General features: G+C 42.9%; 1 protein-coding gene across 3 annotated transcripts in view; it reads left to right on the top strand.

Annotated features, from left to right (window-relative positions):
- The first annotated feature begins 16,799 nt into the window (after positions 1-16,799).
- Positions 16,800-25,317, top strand: part of LOC128469649 (adult enhancer factor 1-like) — a 28,062-nt gene continuing 19,544 nt past the window's right edge. The window contains exons 1-3 of one of the 3 annotated variants that reach the window (XR_008345976.1): positions 16,800-16,888; positions 17,284-17,511; positions 19,014-19,186. Coding sequence is in view for 1 of the 3 variants with exons in the window: in XM_053451468.1 (XP_053307443.1) it covers positions 17,491-17,518 (28 nt within the window). In the remaining 2 variants the exon portion in view is untranslated. Of the gene's footprint in view, positions 16,889-17,283; positions 17,519-19,013; positions 19,187-25,317 lie in introns of those variants that run through there. The other 2 variants (XM_053451469.1, XM_053451468.1) reach the window with 2 other exon arrangements.

The following is a 25,317-nucleotide window of genomic DNA, read 5'->3' as shown; positions in this document are numbered from 1 at the left end:
GACAAGATTGTTTCTTACTCGTGGTACATTTTGGGACAATGGCTCTTTTAAAATTTTTCAGTGTTGCTGTTCAGTTGTGATTTTCTTCTTTCTCATTTCGTGCTCTCACACATATTATGTATTGTTTTTTTCAGGACAAACAAGGCTTTCTTCAGATACCATTATTTTTATCATATCATCTAATTTACTATACAAAATTATAAAATATGGTGATTTTTTGTTAAAAAAATGACCTTTTCCCACTTTTTTAAAAAAGACTTTTACTCATCTGGAAAAACTAATGAAAAAACCTGCTAAATAGATTCTACTATTTGTCCTAAGTTTAGAAATACCCAATGTTTTCATGTATTTTTTTTTTTGCTTTTTTCTGCACATCAGGGGCGTAACTAGACGCCTCAGGGCCCGGGTGCGAGAATCACCCCCCCCAAAAAAACATGATTTTTACCCAACAATTTTTTTTCAACAAATTCAATTTACATATTGAATCATATCTGTAAAAAAATCAAAGAAAAAGTGGCGCATGTACAAAGGGCATAATCAAAGAAAAAGGGGCGCATGTACATAGGGCCCCTTTTGTACATGCGCCCCTTTTTCTTTGAATACATAAATAATGTATGGAAACATAGCATAGCGGATATAGATAAACAGAATAACACACAAACCCAGCATTGCAGATATAGATCAAATAGAATTCACATAAAAACTCTGCATTAAAGGTATAGATAAACCCCCCTAAATTATAGGCATAGATCACGGGTTGCACACCCCAAAACCAGCCCTGGCCTCCACACTGCCCACATAGAACCTGACCAGCACCCAGATAACACACGTAGGGTTTGCCATCTTTGTCCCCAAACAGCCCATCCTGTGCCTGGCTGGATGGGGACAAATGTGACACTGGGGAGCTGAACTTGTGTGTCTAATCTATATATAAGTGTTTATATATGTGTCTAGACAATTATATCTATATAAAAATAAATCTAGGAATCTCCATTTTTTTAAGAATTTAAAACAAAAAAACTTAATGCGTTTTGTCCCCTTCCACAGACACACACAGATTTATTTTTATGTTTATAATTTAAATAATAATTAAATAATAATTTAATGCCATATACACACATACAATTTTTTTTTAATACATTATTGTACTGACCTACATATTCCTTCCACTTTGGGGCCCTGATAGATGTAGACTGCCGTTTTATTTTCAAACAGGATGTCAGTGAGTGACACGACATCCGGCGCTCCTGCACTCTGAGCAGGCCCGGACTGGGACAAAAAATAGGCCCGGGCATTTAAGACTGAGCAGCCCATTTTTATTTATTTATTTATTTATTTCTTGTTAAACCAAATTCTGACAAATATAATATACCATTTCTTGTTGTCTATTAGTTATATTTCTGCATGCTTTTGTCACTGTAATCAATTAGCATTACATAAATATATAATAAATTAATCATAACGTCATGCAATTTATAAAGTGCTATACACAAACACCAGGACAGGCTCTGCCACACTGACACCCGCATCTGGAGGGTTTCCACGGACGCTTTCCCTTTGATTTATGTGATGGCCGCAGCTGGCTCTCTTGTGTATTGATGCTGCCAGCCCCCACGTGTATTTATGCACTTAAGAGAGCCCCCCATTGTGTATTAATGCCCCCAGCCAGCCCCACTTTAGTATTGATTTATGTGATGCACTGATGTCCCAGCCAGCACCCACTTGTGAATTAATGTCCCCACATTAATGCCCTTGCGTATTTCCCCGTCAGCCAGCCCTACATTGTGTATTTATGCCAGCCGCCCCACTTTAGTATCAAATCAGACCTGGCACCCAGACCTGCCTAGGACCCAGATTGGAAGAATAGGACTTGCCATCTTTGCTCCCAAAACAGCCCGCCTGTGGCATCTTTGGCCCCAAAACAGCCCGCCTGTGGCATTTTTGGCCCCAAAACAGCTTGCCTGTGGCATCTTTGCCACCAAAACAGCCCACCTGTGGCATCTTTGGCCCCAAAACAGCCTGCCTGTGGCATCTTTGCCACCAAAACAGCCTGTCTGTGGCATCTTTGCCACCAAAACAGCCCGCCTGTGGCATTTTTGGCCCCAAAACAGCTTGCCTGTGGCATCTTTGCCACCAAAACAGCCCACCTGTGGCATCTTTGCCACCAAAACAGCCCACCTGTGGCATCTTTGGCCCCAAAACAGCCCGCCTGTGGCATCTTTGCCACCAAAACAAGGCTGTTTTGGTGGCAAAGATGTCACAGGCGGGCATCTTTGCCACCAAAACAGCCTGTCTGTGGCATCTTTGCCACCAAAACAGCCCACCTGTGGCATCTTTGGCCCCAAAACAGCCCGCCTGTGGCATCTTTGCCACCAAAACAAGGCTGTTTTGGTGGCAAAGATGTCACAGGCGGGCATCTTTGCCACCAAAACAGCCTGTCTGTGGCATCTTTGCCACCATAACAGCCCACCTGTGGCATCTTTGGCCCCAAAACAGCCTGTCTGTGGCATCTTTGCCACCATAACAGCCCGCCTGTGGCATCTTTGGCCCCATAACAGCCGGCTGTGGCATCTTTGCCACCAGAACAGCCTTCCTGTGGCATCTTTGGCCCCATAACAGCCCACCTGTGGCATCTTTGGCCCCATAACAGCCCGCCTGTGGCATCTTTGCCACCATAACAGCCCTCCTGTGGCATCTTTGCCACCAGAACAGCCTTCCTGTGGCATCTTTGGCCCCATAACAGCCCACCTGTGGCATCTTTGGCCCCATAACAGCCCGCCTGTGGCATCTTTGCCACCATAACAGCCCTCCTGTGGCATCTTTGGCCCCAAAACAGCCCTCCTGTGGCATCTTTGGCCCCAAAACAGCCTGACTGTGGCATCTTTCCACCAAAACAGCCTGACTGTGGTATCTTTGTCCCCCCCCTTACACATCCATGCTATCTCACACACACACACACACATATATTAATTCACAAATATTTACTCACTAATTCACAGATAATCCATTCAATCATTCAGATATTCATACATTGATACTCATTAATTCCCTCATTCAGATACTCATTTACATATACTCATTCACAAACATTCATTCACTCACTCCTTCACAGATACTCATTAATTCTCTCACTCAATCTCAAATACTCCTTCATGCAGCCTCCCCTTACCTGAACAACCGAAGATGTAAAAAGTATGTGCCGCTCGGCGCTCGCAGACCAACCTGTTCAGTGCACAGGGGGAAGCAGATGCGCAGCAGGGTCATGTGACGTACGTCATGTGACGACTGTTGGATTCCTGCGTCCCCGGCATCCTCGGCTCGCGCGCGTCTGACAGTAAGTAGCGGCCCCCTGCGGAATTAATCGTGGGGGTTGCCCGAGCCGCCTAGAGTGGCGGGCCCGGTCGCAGCTGCTGCAGGGTTAAGGGGCAAGTGCCCCTTTTGCCCTGAGTTATAGACGGCCGTAGAGGCCGCATAGGCCCAGTCAGTCCGGTCCTGACTCCATTCGCACAGTGGCTCCATTCGCACAGAGCGGTTCGCTCTGTGCGAGTGGCTCCATTCGCACAGAGCGGTTCGCTCTGTGCGAGTGGCTCCATTCGCACAGAGCGGTTCGCTCTGTGCGAGTGGCTCCATTCGCACAGAGCGGTTCGCTCTGTGCGAGTGGCTCCATTCGCACAGAGCGGTTCGCTCTGTGCGAGTGGCTCCATTCGCACAGAGCGGTTCGCTCTGTGCGAGTGGCTCCATTCGCACAGAGCGGTTCGCTCTGTGCGAGTGGCTCCATTCGCACAGAGCGGTTCGCTCTGTGCGAGTGGCTCCATTCGCACAGAGCGGTTCGTGAGTGTGGGTGCAGGGCAGAGTGGGGGTGGGGGTGCAGGGCAGAGTGGGGGTGGGGGTGCAGGGCAGAGTGGGGGTGGGGGTGCAGGGCAGAGTGGGGGTGGGGGGTGCAGGGCAGGAGACTGGGTGCAGGGCAGAGTGGGGGTGGGGATGCAGGGTGTGAGTGTGGGTGCAGAGCAGAGTGGGAGACTGGGTGCAGGGCAGAGTGGGGGTGGGGATGCAGGGCAGGGTGTGAGTGTGGGTGCAGGGCAGAGTGGGTGCAGGGCAGAGTGTGAGTGTGGGGGCAGGGCAGAATGTGGGGGCAGGGCTGGGTGCAGGGCAGAGTTAGAGACTGGGTGCAGGGGCACAGTGCAAAGTGCTGGGTGCAAAGTGCCAGTGCTGGGTGCAAAGTGCCAGGGCTGGGTGCAAAGTGCTGGGTGCAAAGTGCCAGGGCTGGGTGCAAAGTGCTGGTGCAAAGTGCTGAATGCTGGGTGCAAAGTGCTGGATGCAAAGTGCCAGGGCTGGGGCAAAGTGCTGGGTGCAAAGTGCTGGGTGCAAAGTGCCAGGGCTGGGTGCAAAGTGCTGGGTGCAAAGTGCTGGGTGCAAAGTGCAAAGTGCTGGGGCAAAGTTTCTTGAACAGTAATAGTCCACCTCTTTTCAGAATGTTTGGGGTTATTTTGTTTCATAAATATTGTGTTTGGGTTCTTGTACTTTGAAAATATTGTTTTTTATTACATCATAACAAAATAAGAATGTTAATGTAAATTTTAAGTTGTTTTTTAACATCCAGTTCATTAAATTCTTTTAAATAAACGAAAAATTTGCATATTGTTTTTTTTTATCCGATTAATCGATTAATCGAAAAAATAATCGGCCGATTAATCGATTATTAAAATAATCGTTAGTTGCAGCCCTAGTTATAATAATTTTCTACATGCGGATTGTTGGTGGAATATCATACTGACATATGCCAGGGAAAACATCTGACCTGTTTCTGATAAGAATCTGGTGATAGTTACTTTTCTACATGGGGACTATGGGTGGGATATCATGATTACATTTGCCAGGGTACATATTTCACCTATTTCTGATATGAATATGGGTATAAATATTTTTCAACATGGTTATTATGGGTAGAAAATTGTGGTTACACATGCCTAGTAGTATATTTGATCTATTTCTGTTAAGAATATGGGTATAATTTTTTTCCTACATGGGGATTATGGGTAGAATATCATGGTTACACATGCTAAGTAACATACTTGACCTGTCTCTGATAAGAATATGAGTATATTTATTTTTGTACATTGTTATTATGGTTGAAATATCATGGGTACTGTAATGGTGAGATGAGAGGATATCAGGGGCAGAGACTGGCACAGTTGGACACATGAGAAAAGCTGGCTAAGTAGACCAGCAAGTATCGGGGACGACAGGACAAAATCAGCAGAAAACAAGGTCAGGCAAGCCGGGTAAATAATCCGAGAATCTGTGAATCTGTGGAGCCAAATCAGAAATCAAACACAGGGTCAAACAAGCCAGGTCAAAAGTCCATCAAAATCACACTGGAGCAATACTAACATATACACCAACCAAAGATAACTGTCTAGAAACGGATGGGGTTTAAATAGTGGACTTCCGGGGTCAGTTGAGGTCAAAACCGCCATGTATGGGCAACCTCCTGGCTTCAGTGACGTCACAGATGCGACTGCAAGCTCGCGATCACGTAACTGTGCTTTGCTTAGTGCCACGATCATATGACCAAGTCCCGCGATCAGTTCATTACGGCTCTCCAGCCGTGTAGGTGGCTGCCTGACGACGTGGGACACGGTTGTTGGACAGGTAAGTCTTTACAGGTACACATGCCAGGTAACAAATTTGTCTTGTTTCTGATAAGAATACGAGTATATTTATTTGTGTACATGGGGATTATGGGAGGGATGTCATGGTTTCACACGCCACATAACATATTTGATCTATTGCTGTTAAGAATATGGGTATAATTATTTTTGTACATAGGGATTATGGGTGCAATTCCATGAGTACACATGTAAAGGTAAGTATTCAACCGGTTTCTGTTAAGAATATGGTTATAATTACTTTTCTACATGGGGATTATGGGAGGAATATCATGGTTTCATGTGCCAAGGAATATGTTTGATCAATTTCTGATAAGAATATGGGTATAATTATATTTTTACATGGGGATTATGGGAGGAATATCATGGCTATACATGCCAAGGAACACATTTGATCTATTTTAATAATAATATGGGTATAATTAGTTTTTTACATGGGGATTATGGGTGGAATATCATGGTTACATGTGCCAAGGTATCAGGAACTGACTTCACCGGGACTTGAAACCTGAGTTCCATGTTACTGACTTTCTTCCTTACCGGTTCGTCAGCCTATCTCATAGGTTAGTCTCTCAGTTCTGGTAACCATAAACCTACAAATCTTGTTATAATTGCCAACTCTCCTCGGCTGTCAGGTGTCTGACTCTCTGCCTATAAAAGCAGCTTCCTGTCATTATACCATTGCCTGCATTATATGACTACACTGTCTTCTTCTTCCTACTGACCTCGGCTTGCCTGACTACGCTTCTACATTCTTTCCAAGCAACTCAGCTTTGCTAAAGACCAGATGCCACTCAAAGCTCAGGGGCTCAACCACCTGCGTAACAAGTGGTTACGTCTGGCAGAAGACTTTGCTGATCTGGTTGCTGGACTCCAAAACCTGCTCACATCAGAATCATTACAAAATAATCTGGCCATAACGTGGAGTCCACTGGATCAGATTCTGCATTAGCCCAGTAGGGTGCATTTAATGCAAGAACTGTGCAGACCCAAGCACAAACTAAGCAAGTGATGAAGGATCAGGTAGCTGTCCTACAAAATGAAGTTCGTACTATGCATAATGAATTAACCAGCTACAGATCACATGATGTTGCAGAGGCTGCTGCTGCCGTCACTGCTACTGCTGCCCCTGCACAAGATGCCCACTTGCCTCAGCCAGAAAAGTTTGGAGGTGACCACCGAAAATTCAGGGGTTTTCTAAATCAATGTCATTTGCATTTCATGATGTTGCCCAACAGATATCTATCTGAAGAGAAGGTGGGATTTATTTTCTCCCTATTAAAGGATGAAGCCCTGGCCTGGGGATCCCCTCTACTGGAACAGGACAGCCCAGTCTTGGGAAATTTAAGAGACTTTCTTGATGCCATGAGTCTAATTTTTGATTACCCTAATCGCTGTGCTACAGCGGAAGCCACTGTCCTTAATTTACATCAAGGGGGCGCTCTGTGGCTTAATATGCCGCTGAATTCAGGCAGTTGATTCCTGATGCTACTTGGAACCAGCTCAGAGGTTCCACTTTCAAAGGGGGCTTTCAGATACTATAAAACATGAACTTGCTCTTGTTGACCTTCCTGATGAGTTTGATACTTTTGTACAGTTGGCTATCCCTATAGAGACTCAGAAAGAAGATTGGAAAGACAGGGCTCTTTTAAATCAAGTGCTAGTCTTGCTTTCCATTCAAGACTTTGTACCCAGACCCCACAATTATCTGCAGACTCCGAACCAGGGGCTATGCAAGTAGATCTTGTCAGGCGCCCAATCCCGCAGCCGGCGCCCAATCCTGCTCTCTCCTACCCTGACCTCTGCTTGTTTACCGACTCCGCTTTTTGCCTAAACTTTTGCTGTGCCTGCCACCCTGCCATTGGTCTCCAGCGCATCCCCACAAGGACCAGACAGATCTAATCTGAAGAAAAACAATGGCGATGCAATCACAATTTATGGTTTTATTGTGGCAGTGCAGGGCATTATGCTATCCAGAGCCGGCCTTAAGTGTTCTGGCGCCCTGTGCGGACTACTCCTCTGGCGCCCCCCATCCCCCCAAAAAAGGAAAAAAATCTTGTAACAAACAACTAGCTTTCATCATAGATAGTTTATGTGCAAGTGCAAACAAGTACAGTAATATATAACTGAAAACAATGGAAACAATAATATACATTAAATAGAAATTAAAGGAAAAAACAGCTGTAACAAAAACATTTTTTTAAATATTGAAAAAAATTGGACCCCAAAAAGCATTTCCTTGGGCCCTGCTCCATGCTCCCTAGCATGCAATCACTCCCTCCGCTACCACACCAAAAAAAAATTGCCACAATGACTGCAGATTAGGGGAAGACTGTGAGAGTCAGTGCAGTCTTCCCCCTTCTCACCCTGACCATGACTTTGAGAGGTCCCCTCCCCTGCAATCATTCCCAGTCCCTTTGTCCCTCATTCACTAAGCCATACCTTTCCTTCCTCCCTGTGAACTATAGATCAAACACATATAAACAGCACTTGCATGTATAGATCACATACAAACCCTATATTTACAGGTATGCATAAATGATATATGGAAACATAGCATAGCAGGTATAGATCAATTGAAAATCACGTTAACTCAGCATTGAAGGTATAGATCAAATAAACAGAATGAGACATACAAACCCTCCATTTGTAGGTATACAATAATAATGTATGGAAACAGAGCGTACCAGATACAGATCAACAGAATAACACACACCCAGCTTTGCAGGTATAAATCAATTGGAATTCACATATAAACTCAGCATTAAAGGTATAGATAACCCCCTAAATTACAGGCATAGATCACAGGTTGCACTCCCCAAAGCCAGCCCTGTTGTCCACACTGCCCACATAGAACCTGATCAGCACCCAGATTACACAAAAATTACAGCCCAGCCTGAGCCAACTTTGTCCCCTAACAGCCCAGTGTAAGACATCTTTGTCAGCAAACAGTACACCCTTCATGTGCCATCTTTTCATTTCCCCAAATCACTTAAACATTCATGATAGACAAACACTTACACAGTTACTCGCTATTTCACATAAATTATTTACACATATTCATTAATGCAGTCTCACAAATCATTCAAGCAATTCATCCACACATTAATTCATTAATTCTCGTACGCATTCACGCAATTCATCTACACATTAATTCATTCACTCTCGTACGCATTCACACAATTCATCCACACATTAATTCATTCATCCACTACCCCCTCTCCCCATCTACCCCTCCCCTTCTTATCTGCCCCTTCTCACTATGTACCCCCTTCTCATTATGTACCCCTCTCCCCTCCCCTTCTTATCTGCCCCTTCTCACTATGTACCCCCTCTGCCCATTCTCACTGCCCCCCCCTGCCCCTTCTCACTATGACATCATATTCCGGCGCTCAGCATGAAGCGCTGGCACCACAACGGAGTCACAGAGAGTGAGGGGCGCCAATCGGTTGCTGAAAACTTCACAAGCGACCGCTCGGTGCCCCTGCCCGGGACTTAAATTAAAACATCTGGGTTTTTTTTGTGTTTGTTTTTAACTTTATTTAACAGCCTCCATGTTAAATTAAGTTAAAAAAGAACTTTATTTAACATGGAGGATGTTGAATAAAGTAAAAAAAACACACAAAAAAACAACGTTTTAATTTAAGTCCCGGGCAGCTGCCCCTGCTGCCATGGCGCCCTGTGCAGTTGCACACCCCTAAGGCCAGCCCTGATGCTATCAATTGCCCTAGCAAACCTAAAAGAGCAATAGCTGTGACTGCTGAAGGTGCACAGATGCAACACCAACTCCAGGCTTCAGACCAACTGCATTCTGTCACACAACCCTTGTTTTCTCTGGCACGCAGTAAAGAGGGTTTGATGACTCCTCATTCAGTGGTAACCATCACTTTGCAATATGGTGATATAGAAAATTCAACTTCAGCTATAATAGTCTCAGGAGCAGGAGGCAATTTTATGAACATTAAATTTGCAGCAGGAAATGAAATTCAGTCTAAAGCTAAACCTTCACCTGTGTTAATGGAAATGGTAGATGGTTCTCCACTTACTTCAGGCCCGGTCACATGAGACTGTGCCTTTAGAATAGTTTCTGGAGGTAAATCATCATGAGACCATATCTTTCCAAATAATTTCCTCAACACAGTTTCCAGTGATCTTTGGTATACCTTGGCTTGCCGTTCATAACTCCCTGATTGACTGGAAGACTAGAGCCTTGTCATTCCCTTCAGAACACTGCTTACTTAATTGTCAACCTTCTACAACTATCCGTGCTTCTACAGCAATCAATCTGTAATCAATATGTAATCTCTCCAGAAGGTTTGAGCATTGACACAATTAAAATAAAAGCTGTATTGGACTGGCCAATTCCCAAGAATGAAAGATATTCAGTGATTTGTGGGGTTTCCTAATTTTTACAGGCGTTTCATTAATATTTTTTTCTGGAATAATTGCACCAGTCACCGAACTCACCCACAAGGGCACCACTTTTTAGTGGACCGACAAGGCTGATGCTGCATTTTTACAATTAAAGACTCTGTTTACATCTGCCCCAATTCTATAATCAAATCTCCTTTATTGAATATATGTATGCAGATAACACAATATCATACATGTCAATGCAAAGTCCACAAATATACAGTTGTGCAGTAGGGACAGTGTAATACATTATGATCCAAGATGTAAATAAGTTCCATAGATAATACATCAATGACATTGCATACACACCCAATTATGTCAGATAGTATCTGATGACCAAACAATGCTACAGAGAATCAAAAAAAAGCATAGCTTCTATCGTTAGGCAAACGTTGACTGTGGTACAGCATAACTGTTATTGTTATATACTGAGGCAAACATTGACGGTGGTACAGCATAACACCTATCACCATATACTGAGGCAGACATAGACACTGGTACAGAATAACTGTTATCATTATATACTGAGGCACGCACTGACGGTGGTACAGCATTACACCTATCACTATACATTGAGCCAGACATTGACAATAATGCAGCATAACCCTATAACTATATATGTCAAACATTGATGTGGTGTAGGCCTACCACTTCAGTGGCTGGCTTAGTATAGAAAGGGATGCACCGAACTGAAAATTCTGGACTGAAACTGAAAATTCAGCATTCACTTGGCTGAAACCAAAAATGAACCCCCAACCTTTAAAAAACAAACACCCCCCCCAACAACTTTTAGTAAAAGTAAGTAACTGTCACGTTACAATGAAGTTGGAGACACCGGAGTCAGGTAGGACCCAAGGGTACTTGAAAGTTCAACAAGCCGAGGTCAGGATTCCGGAAGACAGGATAAACGGGTAAACATGCTAAGGATGCCAGAGAACAACGTAATCGAGGAACAAGCCGAGGTCAAACACGAAGGACAGCAATATATAAACGCACTCTGAGGACAAGCACAAGGCTTCTGATGACCATCAGAAGGCAATGATTCTTCACACAGAAGGGTTTATATAGGAACCGGAAGTGCAGATTTCAGATTTGCCGCCAAAACAGTCACTTCCGGCATCAGGATTGGCAGCCATCTTGTGTGTGGCGTAATCTCCCATCATATAGACCTGCAGTTTGGGAAACAGGTTGCCACGCAGAAGGAGGTCCCCCTCTCCTGCGTGGCTCTTCAGAGAACTGCGGCGGTGAACGTGCGGTGGAGGGGGTCTCCCTCTCCTCCGTGGCGGCTGCTCCGGAGGTGGTTGTGCGGTGGAGGGAGGTCTCCCTCTCCTCCGTGGCGGATGCTGTGGCTGCTGTGGTGGAGCGGGGTGTTACAGGGTCACCGTACTCAAGGCTGGGTACCCCTGTTTGAGGGCTGAGGAATCACCAGTCAGTACCCTCATACGGATAGCACCCAACCCCCAATCCCATCAGCCACATCCCATCACAAATCCCATCAGTATACAGGGGATGTATAAGGTGAGGGGATTAAGGAATACAATGGGTTCCCCCACCTGTGTTATCCCCCCTGTAGTGCGGGTGCCGTCTGGGCAGACAGGGTTGTGCTGGCTGATTAAGAGTTCCAGCCGGGTTACCTGATTGTCTCTGATTGTACCTGATTACCTGATTGGGCCGAATACACAATAAAACATCTTATAAAATATTACCTAAACTTCATGTGAACATATGAGCCAGCTAGCCTGGCCCTGTCACAGGGTAGAGCAGCCAGGGTTGGTGGGGACTTGGGTCGGAGCTTTTGGCTTCCTCCTCCTTCTTGCCGACGAGGACCTTGGTTCCTCTCACAAAGGCAGGGGCCGCGGAGTAGATGGGCAGGACCTCGGTCCCACTCCCGCAAGTTGAAATATCATGCTCCCGGTCTCCTTGTAATTCCTGGAGCTCCACTCTCCACAGCAATTCTTTATAGAATTATAGAATAATCCCTAAGAGATTGTTGGTCAGACAAGTGCGTTGTTCTCTATTTTTCCCCAGGTTCAATTTTCTGATTTCATATGGGCCTGGCTCCAGAAATAGTAAGGCTGATGCTTTGTCCAGCTCCTCATGAAATAATATCTGACAGGGGGGTACAGTTTAAGTCACACTTTTGGAAATGTCTCCGTTTTTGGAATTAATGTGAATCTGCTTTTCATCCACAAAGTAATGGACAGACTGAGCGATTCTGGAGCAGGATGACTGGCAAGACTTTCTACCCATGGCAGAGTTTGCCTACAACAATGCCCAATACTGCTCCACCTCTTAGAGCCCAATTTTTGTCAATTACGGTTACCATCCAACCTTTGTAGTGAGTCTGCCAATTACTGCTTCAACTCCTGCTGTGTCAGACCGGCTTACCACCTGTCAGGCTCTATTCAGGCTGCAGAGCTGCTTCTCGCTTGAGCCCCCCCCCCGTCTTGCTAGAGTCCCCCCCCCCATCTCGCTAGAGTTACCCCTTTGCTGTAATCCATTCCTGGATTTCCAGTTCTGCTCTTTGCTTCAGCTCTGTTTCCTTTATAAAGTGTGCCCCACCCATTTGTTATGTTTGTCTTAGTCAGCAGTCTAAAGGTATGTCCTTCTTGGTTTTGTGTTTAGATGCAATGTTTAGTTTTAGCTTATTCATAATTCAGTAGTTAGGGTTTAGTGCTAGGACCCACTGAATAGTGGAATACTTTGGCATAGTGGTGGGCTAAGCATACTATGGCCATAAGATGTTACTAAATCTCCAATTGTTATCATATAGTCCTAGGCTAGTCCTGTATTTATGTGTGTCAGTCTTGTGCGCCTTTGCCCTCTTTTCCTTGAATCATCTGAGGATCTCGGTTCCTCTCTCCTCTCCCCATGTCCCAGTTAAGATATCCTATCCTTGCTTAAAGGAGACGTGTCTGAGGATCTCGGCCCTTCACTCCATCCCTTGTTTCCTGTCCTTTGTTATGTCATGTACATGTATGTACCCTTGCTCGCTCTGTCCCCTTTGCTTGCTATGTTCAGCTGTTAGTCTGCTTAGCTTGCCAAACCCCCAGCCTGCAGCAGCCTTCACACTCGTCTGGAGAGCTCATGCCTGCTCCAGGGTCCCTTTATCACTTTGTTTTGTTCTGGACAACCTCCGCTGCTATGTCAGGGCCCTGGTATGTGGCCGCACAACCCTAGATGCCCACTCGGGGGAGTGCAGTCACCCTGCACCAGGCCCTGTCTATCTCCGCTAATGTGCAATAACTCCTGAACACCATCTTTGGGCGCTCTGGGTCATTACAGTCGTCTGTATGAAACCAGTCCATACAGATGACACCACCTTACAAGAATCCCAGGAACTATTGAAAGAAACACTATTGGAGGCTAAGGACTGTTACAAAAGAGCTGCTGACAGGCATAGAAAAACGGCCCCAGTTTATCACATTGGTGACAAGGTTTGGCTTTCCACAAAAAATATCACACTTAAGATTCCTTCTCATAAACTGGGTCAAAAGCTCATTGGGCCTTTCAAGATCATTGCTCAGATTAATTCTGTCACTTTCCATCTACATCTTCCAGATTCCGTAAAAGTGCATCCAGTATTTTGCATGGCATTGCTAAAACCTTTCCACGCAAATCCTTTCACCAGTGCCAGTCCTGGTGGATGGTGAGGATGAGTATGAGGTGGAAAAAATTCCAGGGTCTTCTGTAATAAACTACAATACCTGGTTCACTGGAAAGGCTATGGTGATGAGGATAGATCATGGGAGCCTGTAAAGAATGTTCATGCTCTTCATCTTGCTTTTCACTGACTGTACCCTGATAAACCAGGGAAAAAAGGCGTCCAGAAGCCGCTCATGTAAAGGTGGGGGTAATGTCAGGAACTGACTTCACTGGGACATGAAGCTTTCTTCCTTACCATTTTGCCAGTCTGTACAAATCTTCTTATTATTGCCAACTCTCCTCAGCTGTGTCTGGTCAGGTGTCTGACTCTCTGCCTATAAAAGCAGCTTCCTGTCATTATACCATTGATAAGGCAAAAAGGTGATTTGGAAAAAGCTAGGTGCGTTCCAATGTGATAAAAATAAAAATAAAAATAAGAATCAATACTTTCCCTTCTGTTTCTTGCAGCAGCCACCTTAAAGAACACCTCTCTCCAGGTGTTAAAAGTACAATCGATTCCGTTGAGCGGCGCTCATGCAAGAGAAGGTAAAACAATATAATAGTGTAGGGTGTATATACAAACATCAAAAATTAATGTGATGTTAGTTGCACCTATTGGTTGTGTCTGAAAACAGAAGAGACACAACCAATAGGGTAATATTGTTGGTTCCAAATTTATAGAATGAAATGAAAAAGAATGCACTCACAAGATTTCATGCACATCCACTATGTGCAAAGGACGCTCAGGGGGAGGGTATAAAACCCTTTCTGTGTCTTGAATGGATCCTCCAATCTCATATGTTGCATTTCTCACCAACCGAACCCAGTAGATATAGACAGACTCCGGAAGTAATAAAAATATAAATTTATTAAGGGAGTGGTAGGAGAGAACTGCAACAGTAACTCAAATAACCACATGTTACAACCAAGGTATGTAGAATACCATCTCTGAACGAACAACACGTCAAACCTTGAAGCAGACGGGCTACAGCAGCAGAAGGCCACACCAGGTGCCACTCCCATCAGGACAATGGAAGACTGAAAGAACGTTCCCTGGTCTGATGAGTCTCGATTCCAGCTGCAACATTTAGATGGCAGAGTCAGACTTTGGCGTAAACAACATGAAAGCGAAGATCCATCCAACCTTGTATCCATGATTCAGGCTGGTGGTGTTGTAATGGTGCGGGGGACATGTTCTTGGCACACTTTGGGCCCCTTAGTACCAATTGAGCAAAAGCCTACCTGAGTATTGTTTCTGACCATGTCCATTCCTTTATGACCACAGTGTACCCATCTTCTGATGGCTACTTCCAGCAGGATAATGTACCATGTCACAAAGCTCACATCATCTCCAACTTTTTTTTTCTAAACAATGACAATGAGTTCACTGTACTCCAATGACCTCCACAGTCAACAAATCTCAATCCAATAGAGCACCTTTGGGATGTAGCGGAATGGGAGATTCACATCATGGATGTGCAGCCGACAAATCTGTACCAACTGAGGAATGTTTCCAGCACCTTGTAAAAAGTATGCCATGAAGAATGAAGGAAGTTCCAAGGGGGGCCAACCAGGTACTAGCAAGGCATACCTAAAAAAGTGGCAAGTGAGCGTATATATAAATGTTTATTTTTATGAGAGTTAAAATACTGGCATCTTAAATGCCAATGGGGTGTTGTTAGTTTTAAAAAAATTGATGGGGTAAACTGAATTGACCAGGTTCAACAATGTCAAATTAACACAGGGGGCGGGATGAGCACATGTCAATTCCCAAATGTGGCCTTTTAGCCCCTAAACAACCCAACAATCCTATGCATGGGTATACCACCTTTACTGTACTCAGGAGATGTTGCTGAAAACATATTGGGGTGTTGTTTGACAGAGACATATACCAGGAGCCGTAAATTCATACCTAAATTACATGTGTGGGAAACATACATGCAAAAAAAATACTACTGCAAATCTGGCAAAGGCTGGCGGTAAAATGTATGCATGGAAAGAGTTCAAATGCCAGCTTTTGAAATACTCTGGGGTGTCTATAAATATTTGGTTTGATGGGGTAACTTGCATTGGTCAGCTTTGAAGATGTACCAAATAGGGCATGGTGACATGATCACCAAATGTCATAGTTCAAAAATTACCAGATTTGGAAAAAATGTTTTTGAAATAGCAAAATGCTACTTGTAATTATTGTAACATAACATGCATAAAAATCCAAATAAACATTAAAACACTGGTTATTTCTAAACTCAGGACAAGTAATACAATCTATTTAGAAGGTTTTTTTCATTAGCTTTTATAGATGAGTATAAGATTTTTTAAGTAAAAAAAAAATTCCTCAATTTTGCAACATATTTTATACTTGTTTGTATAGTAAATGATATGGTACAATCAAAATAATGACATCAAAAGGAAATCATTTTTGAACAAACCAGCATATAACTTGTGTGTGTTCAGTAAATGTGAAAGAAGAAAATAAGTTAAACACGAGCGCAGCAGAAATGTTAAAACATTGTCAGGAGGGGAACAAAAAAATAAAATCAGCCATTGTCACGGAGGGGTTAAATCAGTAATCTAGCCCTACAAATGTTTTGACTTATTTTTCTAGTATTTCTATAGAATTTACTATGATTCCATTATAGAACTGTATATACTTATATCGGCAAGTGAACAAACAATTGCAGCTTCTTGTTGGAACTTAGTAGTTGCAACTTAGTATCAAGCAGAACGGAAAAGTATGTATGTGTGTGAAAAGTGTACTGAGCATTGCAGCCAATCATCCCATCATCCCAATTTGCTGTTTATTATGTCCCCGTTTTTTTTTTAAATTGGAACCTGACTTTTAATTCAAGCGCAGAAAGTAACCGAATATCAATATTTAAACGCCTGCATTTTTCAAAAAGTAAATAAAATGTCTCATTTCCTGTAATATTCGTAAACAAAATCTTTATAAGGGGAAAATGTACTGTGGAAAAAAAAGAATCAAACGAGCAGCCAACTTCCAGCCCAGTGTCAGTAGGGGGCACATTTCCCTCCCACAACTCCCAATGTCACGGCTAGGCCATGTAACGTCACGTTTTGCGACCCTGCTGAAGGTACGCCTTCCATAGCCCTGTGTTAAAGGACAAGCTGTGCCGGCCCTGCTTCCTGAAATCTAACTGGTAAAGCAATTCCTCAAATTAAAATCCCTTTCAAAATAAACACTTTTGACGCAAACTGGCTGAGTATGTGTATGTGCTGTTGTCAGATCTTTAACCGTGTAGCCGAGGTATATTTACTGCTGTTTTTCACAGATGGTGATACTCCCGTAACCAAAGAGAAAATATAGGTTTTCCTTATGTATACTAAATGCATAGGTATACGACCACTAGAATAGCGTTAAACGCTAAGTAGTCCAGTTATGAAAATTAAATACCTAGTACATATGCTCATAATAAAAGAAAGGTCGTATGAATTCGTTTCTGGTTAATCGGGAACCGAAGTTCCACTTAAGTCGTTTTGACTTGTGTTTCCATCAGGACGAATTCGACTGAAACACCTTTCTCTTCCTATGCAGAAATGCACACTCCCGCTGAATCGCTGTTTTGCAAACGCGAATCCATTATTAAGGCAGGACAATTCAGGAAAGAAGCTTTACATAGAAGAGCCCATGATTACACGGAACGCTCACCTGACAGCTAGAAGCAGCAAGTGTGAAGAGGAGCCGTCTGACCAGGACAAGTAGCATATAACAATGGAGTGGGCTGTTTAGTGCTGTACCTATATGCACAATGCTCTGTTGCACGTAAGTTGTATTATATTATTTTCTCACATTTAACCTTTTCAGTTTCCCAGTTTATATTCTTATCCTGTGTTCTTATCTGATAATCTTGTTTACTTGTGAACCTTATTACATTTTGTCCCAAATTTGCTGAATCTATCTTGAATATTATTGCTCTTTGGACGGGGAAATTTCACAATCACCTTCAAATTGGCCTGTTTTGTAAGCAAAATTACCTCCCAGAAAAAAAAAAGTATGAAAAGTTCATTATTTCAAGAATGTTTACTGTTAAGTAACTGGCTCGTCAATTAATGAGTTCATGATACTTAAGCGAGAGGTCTCTTTAAATTTACATTGTGTCCCCCTGGAAAGTGCATGATTCTTCATATACCGTATTTGTCTGATTATAGGCCACCCCCCCTTTAAGTCTTTAAAGTGGCGGTGCGGCCTATAATCGGGGTTTAGTGCAAGGATGCGCAATCGCCCGACACCTGGGACATGCGGTTCCAGGCGCCGGGGAGGTGTTTTAACCCTGCAAGCAGCAGGGTTAGGATCCAGGGGATCCTCCTCTCCAGCAGCCGGTGGATGTCCGCATGATACAGACAACCCCGCTGTCACATGTATCAGGAACTATAAATTTTATACCTGAATTGCAATTTGTGTGAAAACCCCACAAATTAATACCCCACAAATTACTACCACAAGGTTTGCGAAAGGATGGTAGTAGAGTTAGTGCGTGTAAAGGGTTATAATACCAGCATTTGAAATACCTTGGGGTGTCTAGTTTTGAAAAATATGTTTTGATGGAGTAACTTGCATTGATCAGCTTCAAGATTTCCTAAATAGCAACTGGGGCAGAATGACCAGATTTGGGAAAAGTAGTTTTGAAACAGCAAAATGCTACTTGTACTCGGTAACCTCCTGAGGCTGAGGATACATGGGAGTGTGTTTGAGTTTGGGAGGGGGGCACTGGTGTATTCCTGGGGAGACTGCTTACCTGCCTGCCCAGTCACCTCTTATGTCTTTGTAACCCTGTGCTCATTGGGGGGCACAGAGTAAACAGGAAACCCTGCCTGTTCTGCTGGAACCAGACTCCTATGAACTAGCCGGCAATAGGGGCTCTACAAGCTAGGAAACACTCAATGCGCCTGACCGGGACCTAGCCAAAGTAAAAAATGATTTGGCGGATAAATAAAGATCAAAATTGCCTAGAGACCCCCAAACTATAAAAATAAAGTAGTTTAACTAGCAATAAAAAATAAAATGTAGTATTCTAGCTAAATGATAACTGTGGTAGCCAATGTTACCACAGTGATCATATAGCTATGAAAAGTCACATTCCCTTTTTAAAAATGGCCGATACTAAATTTTAATACCAACAAAAAGAAAAACAAGACCAATGGTGTGGTATATTCTTTCAGGTATGTATAGCATAAATAAATAGTTGAACTCACAAGATTCACTGCACATAGAACCATGTGCAAAATGTGCCTGGGAATGATATATTATTTTATTGTTTTATATAGCACCATCAAATTCCGTAGAAGATGGGATCTGTATGTCTCCTTCCGGTGCCTTCTTTCAGTGGCATCCAAGCGCCAAAACCCCCCCCAAAAAGACGGGATCCAAGGGTGTAAAACTTACCAACCAAAAGATGGGGTGTTTTTGGTCAGTGTGAATCCAAATAAAGTGCTGTTGCAATAAATATGTGTATATAAATCAATTTATTATGAGACTAGCCCTTAAAAATAATTTAGATAATTTAAATATACTTGATAGCTAATTATAAAAAGATGAATCTAAAATGCATAATATACATGTATTTAAAAAGTCTGAACAAAAGTGCTGTATTTCCCCATGTATAAGACGCTCCCATGTATTAACCCCTTAACGACCTTTGACGGTCCTGAACCGTCATTAAATTAAATAAGCGTAGAAAGTGATCAACAATCACTTTCCTCGCGTAAACGGCGTTGCTGTAATGCCCCGATGTCGAGGCATTCGGAAACACCGAGATTGGCATCAGGGGCCATGTCTGGCCCCTCCCTGGGGCGTCAACATTCGCCATACATTGTATGGTGGCGGACGCACGTTTTAAAAGAGTTTAGGAGGCGATCAACGATCAACTCCTAAACTTCAATGGTGTCGCTGAAATGCTAATGTGCTAACATTTACAAATAATTATGCAGTGATGTCATCAGAGGAACCATACTGTACCAGCAAAATGTAAAAAAACAATTCCAAGAAAGATTCCAATAAAATAACTAAAATAAAAAATAAAGCTTATTATTTCGATCAAGTGCTAAAATTAGCGCTTTATCTTCTCAGAAATCTTGACATAGAGTACAAATAAAAGCATTTCAAATACCCAAGGGGTGTCTAATTTAATAAAAATGAATGGTTTGATGGGGTAAATTGGAGTAGCTGGGCTCAAAGATAGGGCATAGGCACAGATTGACCAAAATGGAGAGAAAAGCACACTTCCCAAATGTGGCATTTTAAATCCCAAACAACCCGACAAACCCATGCATGGGTGGTATCACTGCACTCGGGAGATGTTGTTTAACAGTGACATTTACCAAGACCTGTATATTTATAACTAAATTACAATTTGTGAGAAAAAAAAATACTATTACAAAATTTGACAAAGTGTGGTTGTTATAATTAGTGCATGGAAAGGGTTAAAATACCAGCATTTGAAATACCCTGGGGGTCTTGTTTTCAAAAATATATGGTTTGATTGGGATAAATTGAGTTAACCGGCTTCAAAGATTTTCCAAAGAGGAGATGGAGGCAGAACGACCAGACTTGGAAAAAACTTGTACTACTTGTACTTATTACCCTATAACTTACGAAAAACAGCAAAAAAAAAAAAAAAACATAAAAACATTGGGTATTTCTAAACTCAAGACAAATAGTAGAATCTATTTAGCTAGTTTTTTTTGCTTCCTTTTGTAGGTGAGTAAAAGATTTTTCAAATAAAAGTCATAAAAGTTGTTTTTTCACATTTTCACCATGTTTTTTTTTAATATAGTAAATAAGATATGATCAAAATAATGGTATCCGAAGACAGCCAATCTTGTCCCGAACACAACAACATATAACTTGTGTGGGTACACTTAATGGGTGAGTCCCACAGGGTACAAAAAGAAAAAATAAGGGGTTCATTTTGGGGCCCGAAATTAAAAAAAAATGTATTATCATAAAATTCATACTCATCATCCTCATCACTCCCATCCATTAACTGCCCCTACATTAACCCTAAAAACCCCATCAACCATAACTGCCCCTACATTAACCCCCACCTCCCCTAACTTTCAGCCCAAATATTAATTTTATACTAACTGTTAGATGAGTTGCTGTCTGAGCAGTGTGGACGCTATAAGGAAAGGGGCAGGGCCAATCGTCAGTGTGACTGCAGGGAGGGACTGGGAAGTAGTAACTACAATCTACAATCTACAACCACTGTATAAAACGCACCCAGTTTTTATTTAAAAAAGGTGCGTCTTATACATGGGGAAATACGGTATATTCTTTGCTCAAAGCATTTCGCCGTATTGGGCTTCCTCAGGTGGTAAAAAGATCCTTCTTCCTTCGTTTGGTTGCTTTATATGTATGTCGGTTTATTCATTTGTTTACATCAATTTAGGTCACTCCTTGATGACGTCCATGCGTCGTTCCTCTGTGACATAATGACGTCCGCGATCTTTTCTGTTTGTTTATACTTGTTGCCTTAGATACACTTTCTCCCTTCAATTTGAATTTGGTCCTCTCTAAGCCTGACTTCTCCTCCTTTCGAGCCTCTAGAATTCTCACCTGGAAGTTGGTCCTGTTGTTTGCAGGACACCCATTACTCTCACACACTTACTAATCCACTCGCACTGAATGTTTTCCTACCATTTCTCTGTCACTGTCACTCTTCCTCTTCGTTCTTCCTCTTCTTCTTCTGTTTCCTGTCCTTCCGCTGCAGTAAGTGCGGAAGGCTGTAGGCGTGGCTTCAGTGTTGTGCGCCAGGATATGACATCAAATCCCGACGCACAGCGTCAGTTGCCGTGCGCATCGCACAGGAGTAGTATCGGATGTCTGCATTAACAGACCTCTCACTCCCTTGATTTTCTTTAAGGCGGTTAGAGGGAGATCCTTGATCTCCCCAACCAAGCCTGCTCCTCTAGCGGCGGACATAACTGGAGTATTGTGTACAGTACTGGAGACCGTATCTCCAGAAGGATATAGATGTGACGGAACCCTCCATTACTGGGGCCCCTGGAAAGGCCTGAGAGCCAGCCTCCTCCCTACTGACTATGGGCCCTTGCCTTGTAGAGACTTATGTGTGTGGATACAGGGGGTCAGTTTCTACTGATTTTATCCAGGTACAGGTTTTGCCCAGGTCAGCTGGACATCCTGTTGTAGGAAGAAGGCTGAATGTCTTTGCATTGGGTACATTCTTGATTTGTATAGGTGTGACGTGTTTCCCCTGTTACTGTGTGAGTTAGCCCTTGTCTTAAGACCCCTTGTAGGTATGACTAGGTGTCACTGCTCCATACCTAACTATCAATTACACAACAGGTAGCTGTTAATCCTGTGAGCTCCTGTTATCTCTGTGTCCTAGCCATTGTCTGTCTCAAGCCAATTATATGTCTATCATCATTCCATGTCTATGTCCCCAACTTATGTAATTATTTATGTCTCATGTCATTCTGTCCTTCCCCCCGGATATTGTGTTGCAGAATTTGATCTAATTACTTCCTTCCTGACATGGTAATTAGATCCTGTGATATCTGCCTTGCCCCTTTTCTTACTTGTGTACATATAGCTCTGTATTTGGTTTAAATAAAGGAGTCCTGTTTTCACCTCAATATGAGTGTTGCCTGATGCTTCACACACTTCAGTTTTAGTTTTGTCAGTCTGTGAGAGAAGTAATACAGGGGGATCTTTTAAAAATTATTTTACAATGCCTTTAGATGTAACCAGTGAGAGACAAAGTACCTGTATAACTTGAGTTGGTGTTTATATAAAACTATTATTTCTATGTAATTTAAAAAGGAACACACAGAGCAGAGGAGAAATGCATTCATTTATCAACGCCACAATGACAATATATAAAATATGTTTCCTGAAATATAAATCGAGCCTTGTTTCAAGACGAAGAGTATCCTGCCGTATATAGAAGCAAACTCAATCACGTTATGCTTCCAATTGGGTTTCTAATTCCCATCATGCTCGTCAAGCCTTTGGCAGCCAATTTTGTAGAGGCAAATGCCTGCATGGCTGAAGTCATTCGCTAAACCACCTGAATCAACACGATAAAGGAAGAGCATTTATTTAAAAGGAGAAATACTACCACACCAAGAGGACATAGTCTTAAGCTAGAGGGGCAAAAGGTTTATTATGATTATCTTTTATTTTTATAGCGCCAACAATTTACGCAGCGCTTAATACAATACATAAATTCAAGGGGTATGACAAGACGAGAATTGACAGACTAAGACAAACCGATACATTAGGTGGAGGAACCCTGCTCGCAAGCTTACAATCTTGAGGGAATGGGGTGACAAACATAAGGCACAGAGAAAGGGTGAGAGGTAGTGTGGGGGGGTATCAGTGATGGGTGAGAGGTAGTGTGGGGGGTATAAGGCACAGAGAAAGGTTGCGAGGTAGTGTGGTGGTTGTCTCAATGACAGCAGCTAAGGTGGAATGCTTCTCTGAAGAAGTGGGTTTTGGGATTTTTGTTGACTTTTGGGAGGGAGAGCGAAAGCTGAAAGTTCAGTAGAAGTAGATTCCAGAGATATGGGGCAGCTCGAGTGAAATCTTATAGATGGGAAAAGGAAGAGGTGATAAGTGAGGAGGTGAGCCTTTGTTAGGGAACAGTTAAGGACTGGAAGGAGTTTATGGTTGGAGATGATAGGAATAAAATTGGTTAGGTTGACCATGTTGGTTATGCTTGGTGGTTGCGAGTGATAGGAATAAGGGGGAATATGTGGGGGACAGAAGTAGCAGAGCAAACACAGGCAGGTTTCACATATAAAGGTTAGTGTAGAGGTACTGGGATAACTGATGGCAGAGAGATGGAGAGGGATGGTATTTGGAATAGTTTAATGGGGAGAAGTGGGTACTAAAGGGATCCAAAGAGTTGGTGCCCTCTACTGGCACGTTTAAATAGATCTGGTAGTTAACTGTCTATATATTAGGCCAACACTGGGCAGGTGGGAGAGGGGCAGGGAGGGTGAGCAAAAAGTCAGTTGTTGTGGGGAAGATGGAGTAGTATATTGTAGGCTTTGAGGGCTGTAATAGAGAGTGTTAAATAGTGTTAAAGTGGACGGGGGCAGTAAGAGGGCAGATATAGGAGATAAGGGGCAGAAAGATAGAAAGTAAAATATAACACACTTAAGTAGCGACGGGCATGACATAAATGTTACCAAATAAAAAGAATCAGTGAAAAAATGCTGCAATTCCCAGTATGGGCATTCCTAGGCTATCAAGCACAGATAGACAGAAAAGGGTATAGAAACAGGAAAATTATAATAACAATACAGAAAACAATAACAGATAATTATGGAAATCTCTTGGTCCAGTCTGTATACCTTTTTAGCAAAGTATGGAGGTTTGCTTAGGCTTCAGTTGTTGTGGGGAAGATGGAGGAGTGTATTGCAGGCTTTGAGGGCTTTTAGCAAAGTATGGAGGTTTGCTTAGGATTCAGTTGTTGTAGGGGAGATGGACTGTTATTCCTTATCTGGACAATTGGTTGCCCCCTCAAAAGAACATCTCTGCATCCAGTTTTTTTCTCTTCCTCATACATTGGCTGGATTATCTATTGGGAGAAATCCCAGCTCTCCCCATGCAGAGAGAGAGTCTGCAGAGAGAGACTGTTATAGGTGTGATTCTATACCTGACTATCAAGAGAACTTTTTTTCCTCTGGAGAAATTCTGGAAGCTCCAGTATTCCGTCCACCAGGTCTGAAGGCAATATCTCATCTCAATCCTCTGTATCGTGTTGCTTTTGGGGCTTTTGACTTTGGCCAGTTTTGTGGTTCCCTGGCCCACATCCCACCACAAATTTCTCCACTCCCTAAAGTGTTGGACTCTTGAAGGAATATCTTGCAAGGTTTTCCATGGAGATTTCTTCAATGGACTCTTGTCTTCACAGACGCCAGCCTTCACGGTTGGGGTGCCACTTGAGGAGATTAGTCCCGGTAAGGGGTCCAGTCTCCCAAAGAAGGCTGTCTCTCAAACAACTACCTGGAGTTTCTAGCTGTTTGGAGAGCACTGTGGTCATTGATTGACTTTCTGGGGCACAAAGCAGTCCATATTTTTTTCAGAAAACGCTACCGTCCAGGGTTTCACAAACAATAAAAGGAGAACAAAGAGTAGAGCATTGTAGTCTCTCATGTCCCAGATATGCTCTTGGGCAGAGGCAAACATACCTCCTTTGTTGGCAGTTCCTGTACGAGCTACCAACATGCAGTTTTTTCAGTGTGCCAGCCAGCTGATCTAAATATACAGTAGATCAGCTGTCAACCTCTTTACACAGTTTTTTTTGTTTTTGCTTCAACTGTTCTGAGGTTCTGGAATGGTCTCTTACTGATCAGCAGAACTTACTACACATGAAAGGAGCATTATTTTAAATATTTTTTTTACTTAGTACAAATTAATGAAGCATCGTGTTCACGAGGCATCGATTAAAAATGAAAGTCTCGCTTTATCATGCAAGACTTTTGACACAGGGAGGGTTAATGACTGTGCCCTGTACCGGGTAGCAGTGTGAAAATGTGTGTGAACCACTACTTTCTTCAGGGTGTTCCTTGGTAAGCAATATAGCTATGTAAAAATGAC

The sequence above is a fragment of the Spea bombifrons genome, chromosome 12 (assembly GCF_027358695.1).
Source record: "Spea bombifrons isolate aSpeBom1 chromosome 12, aSpeBom1.2.pri, whole genome shotgun sequence".
Classification (NCBI taxonomy): Eukaryota; Metazoa; Chordata; class Amphibia; order Anura; family Pelobatidae; genus Spea; species Spea bombifrons.
The sequence above is the reverse complement of the archived record's forward strand: the minus strand, read 5'-3'. Positions and strand labels throughout refer to the sequence as shown.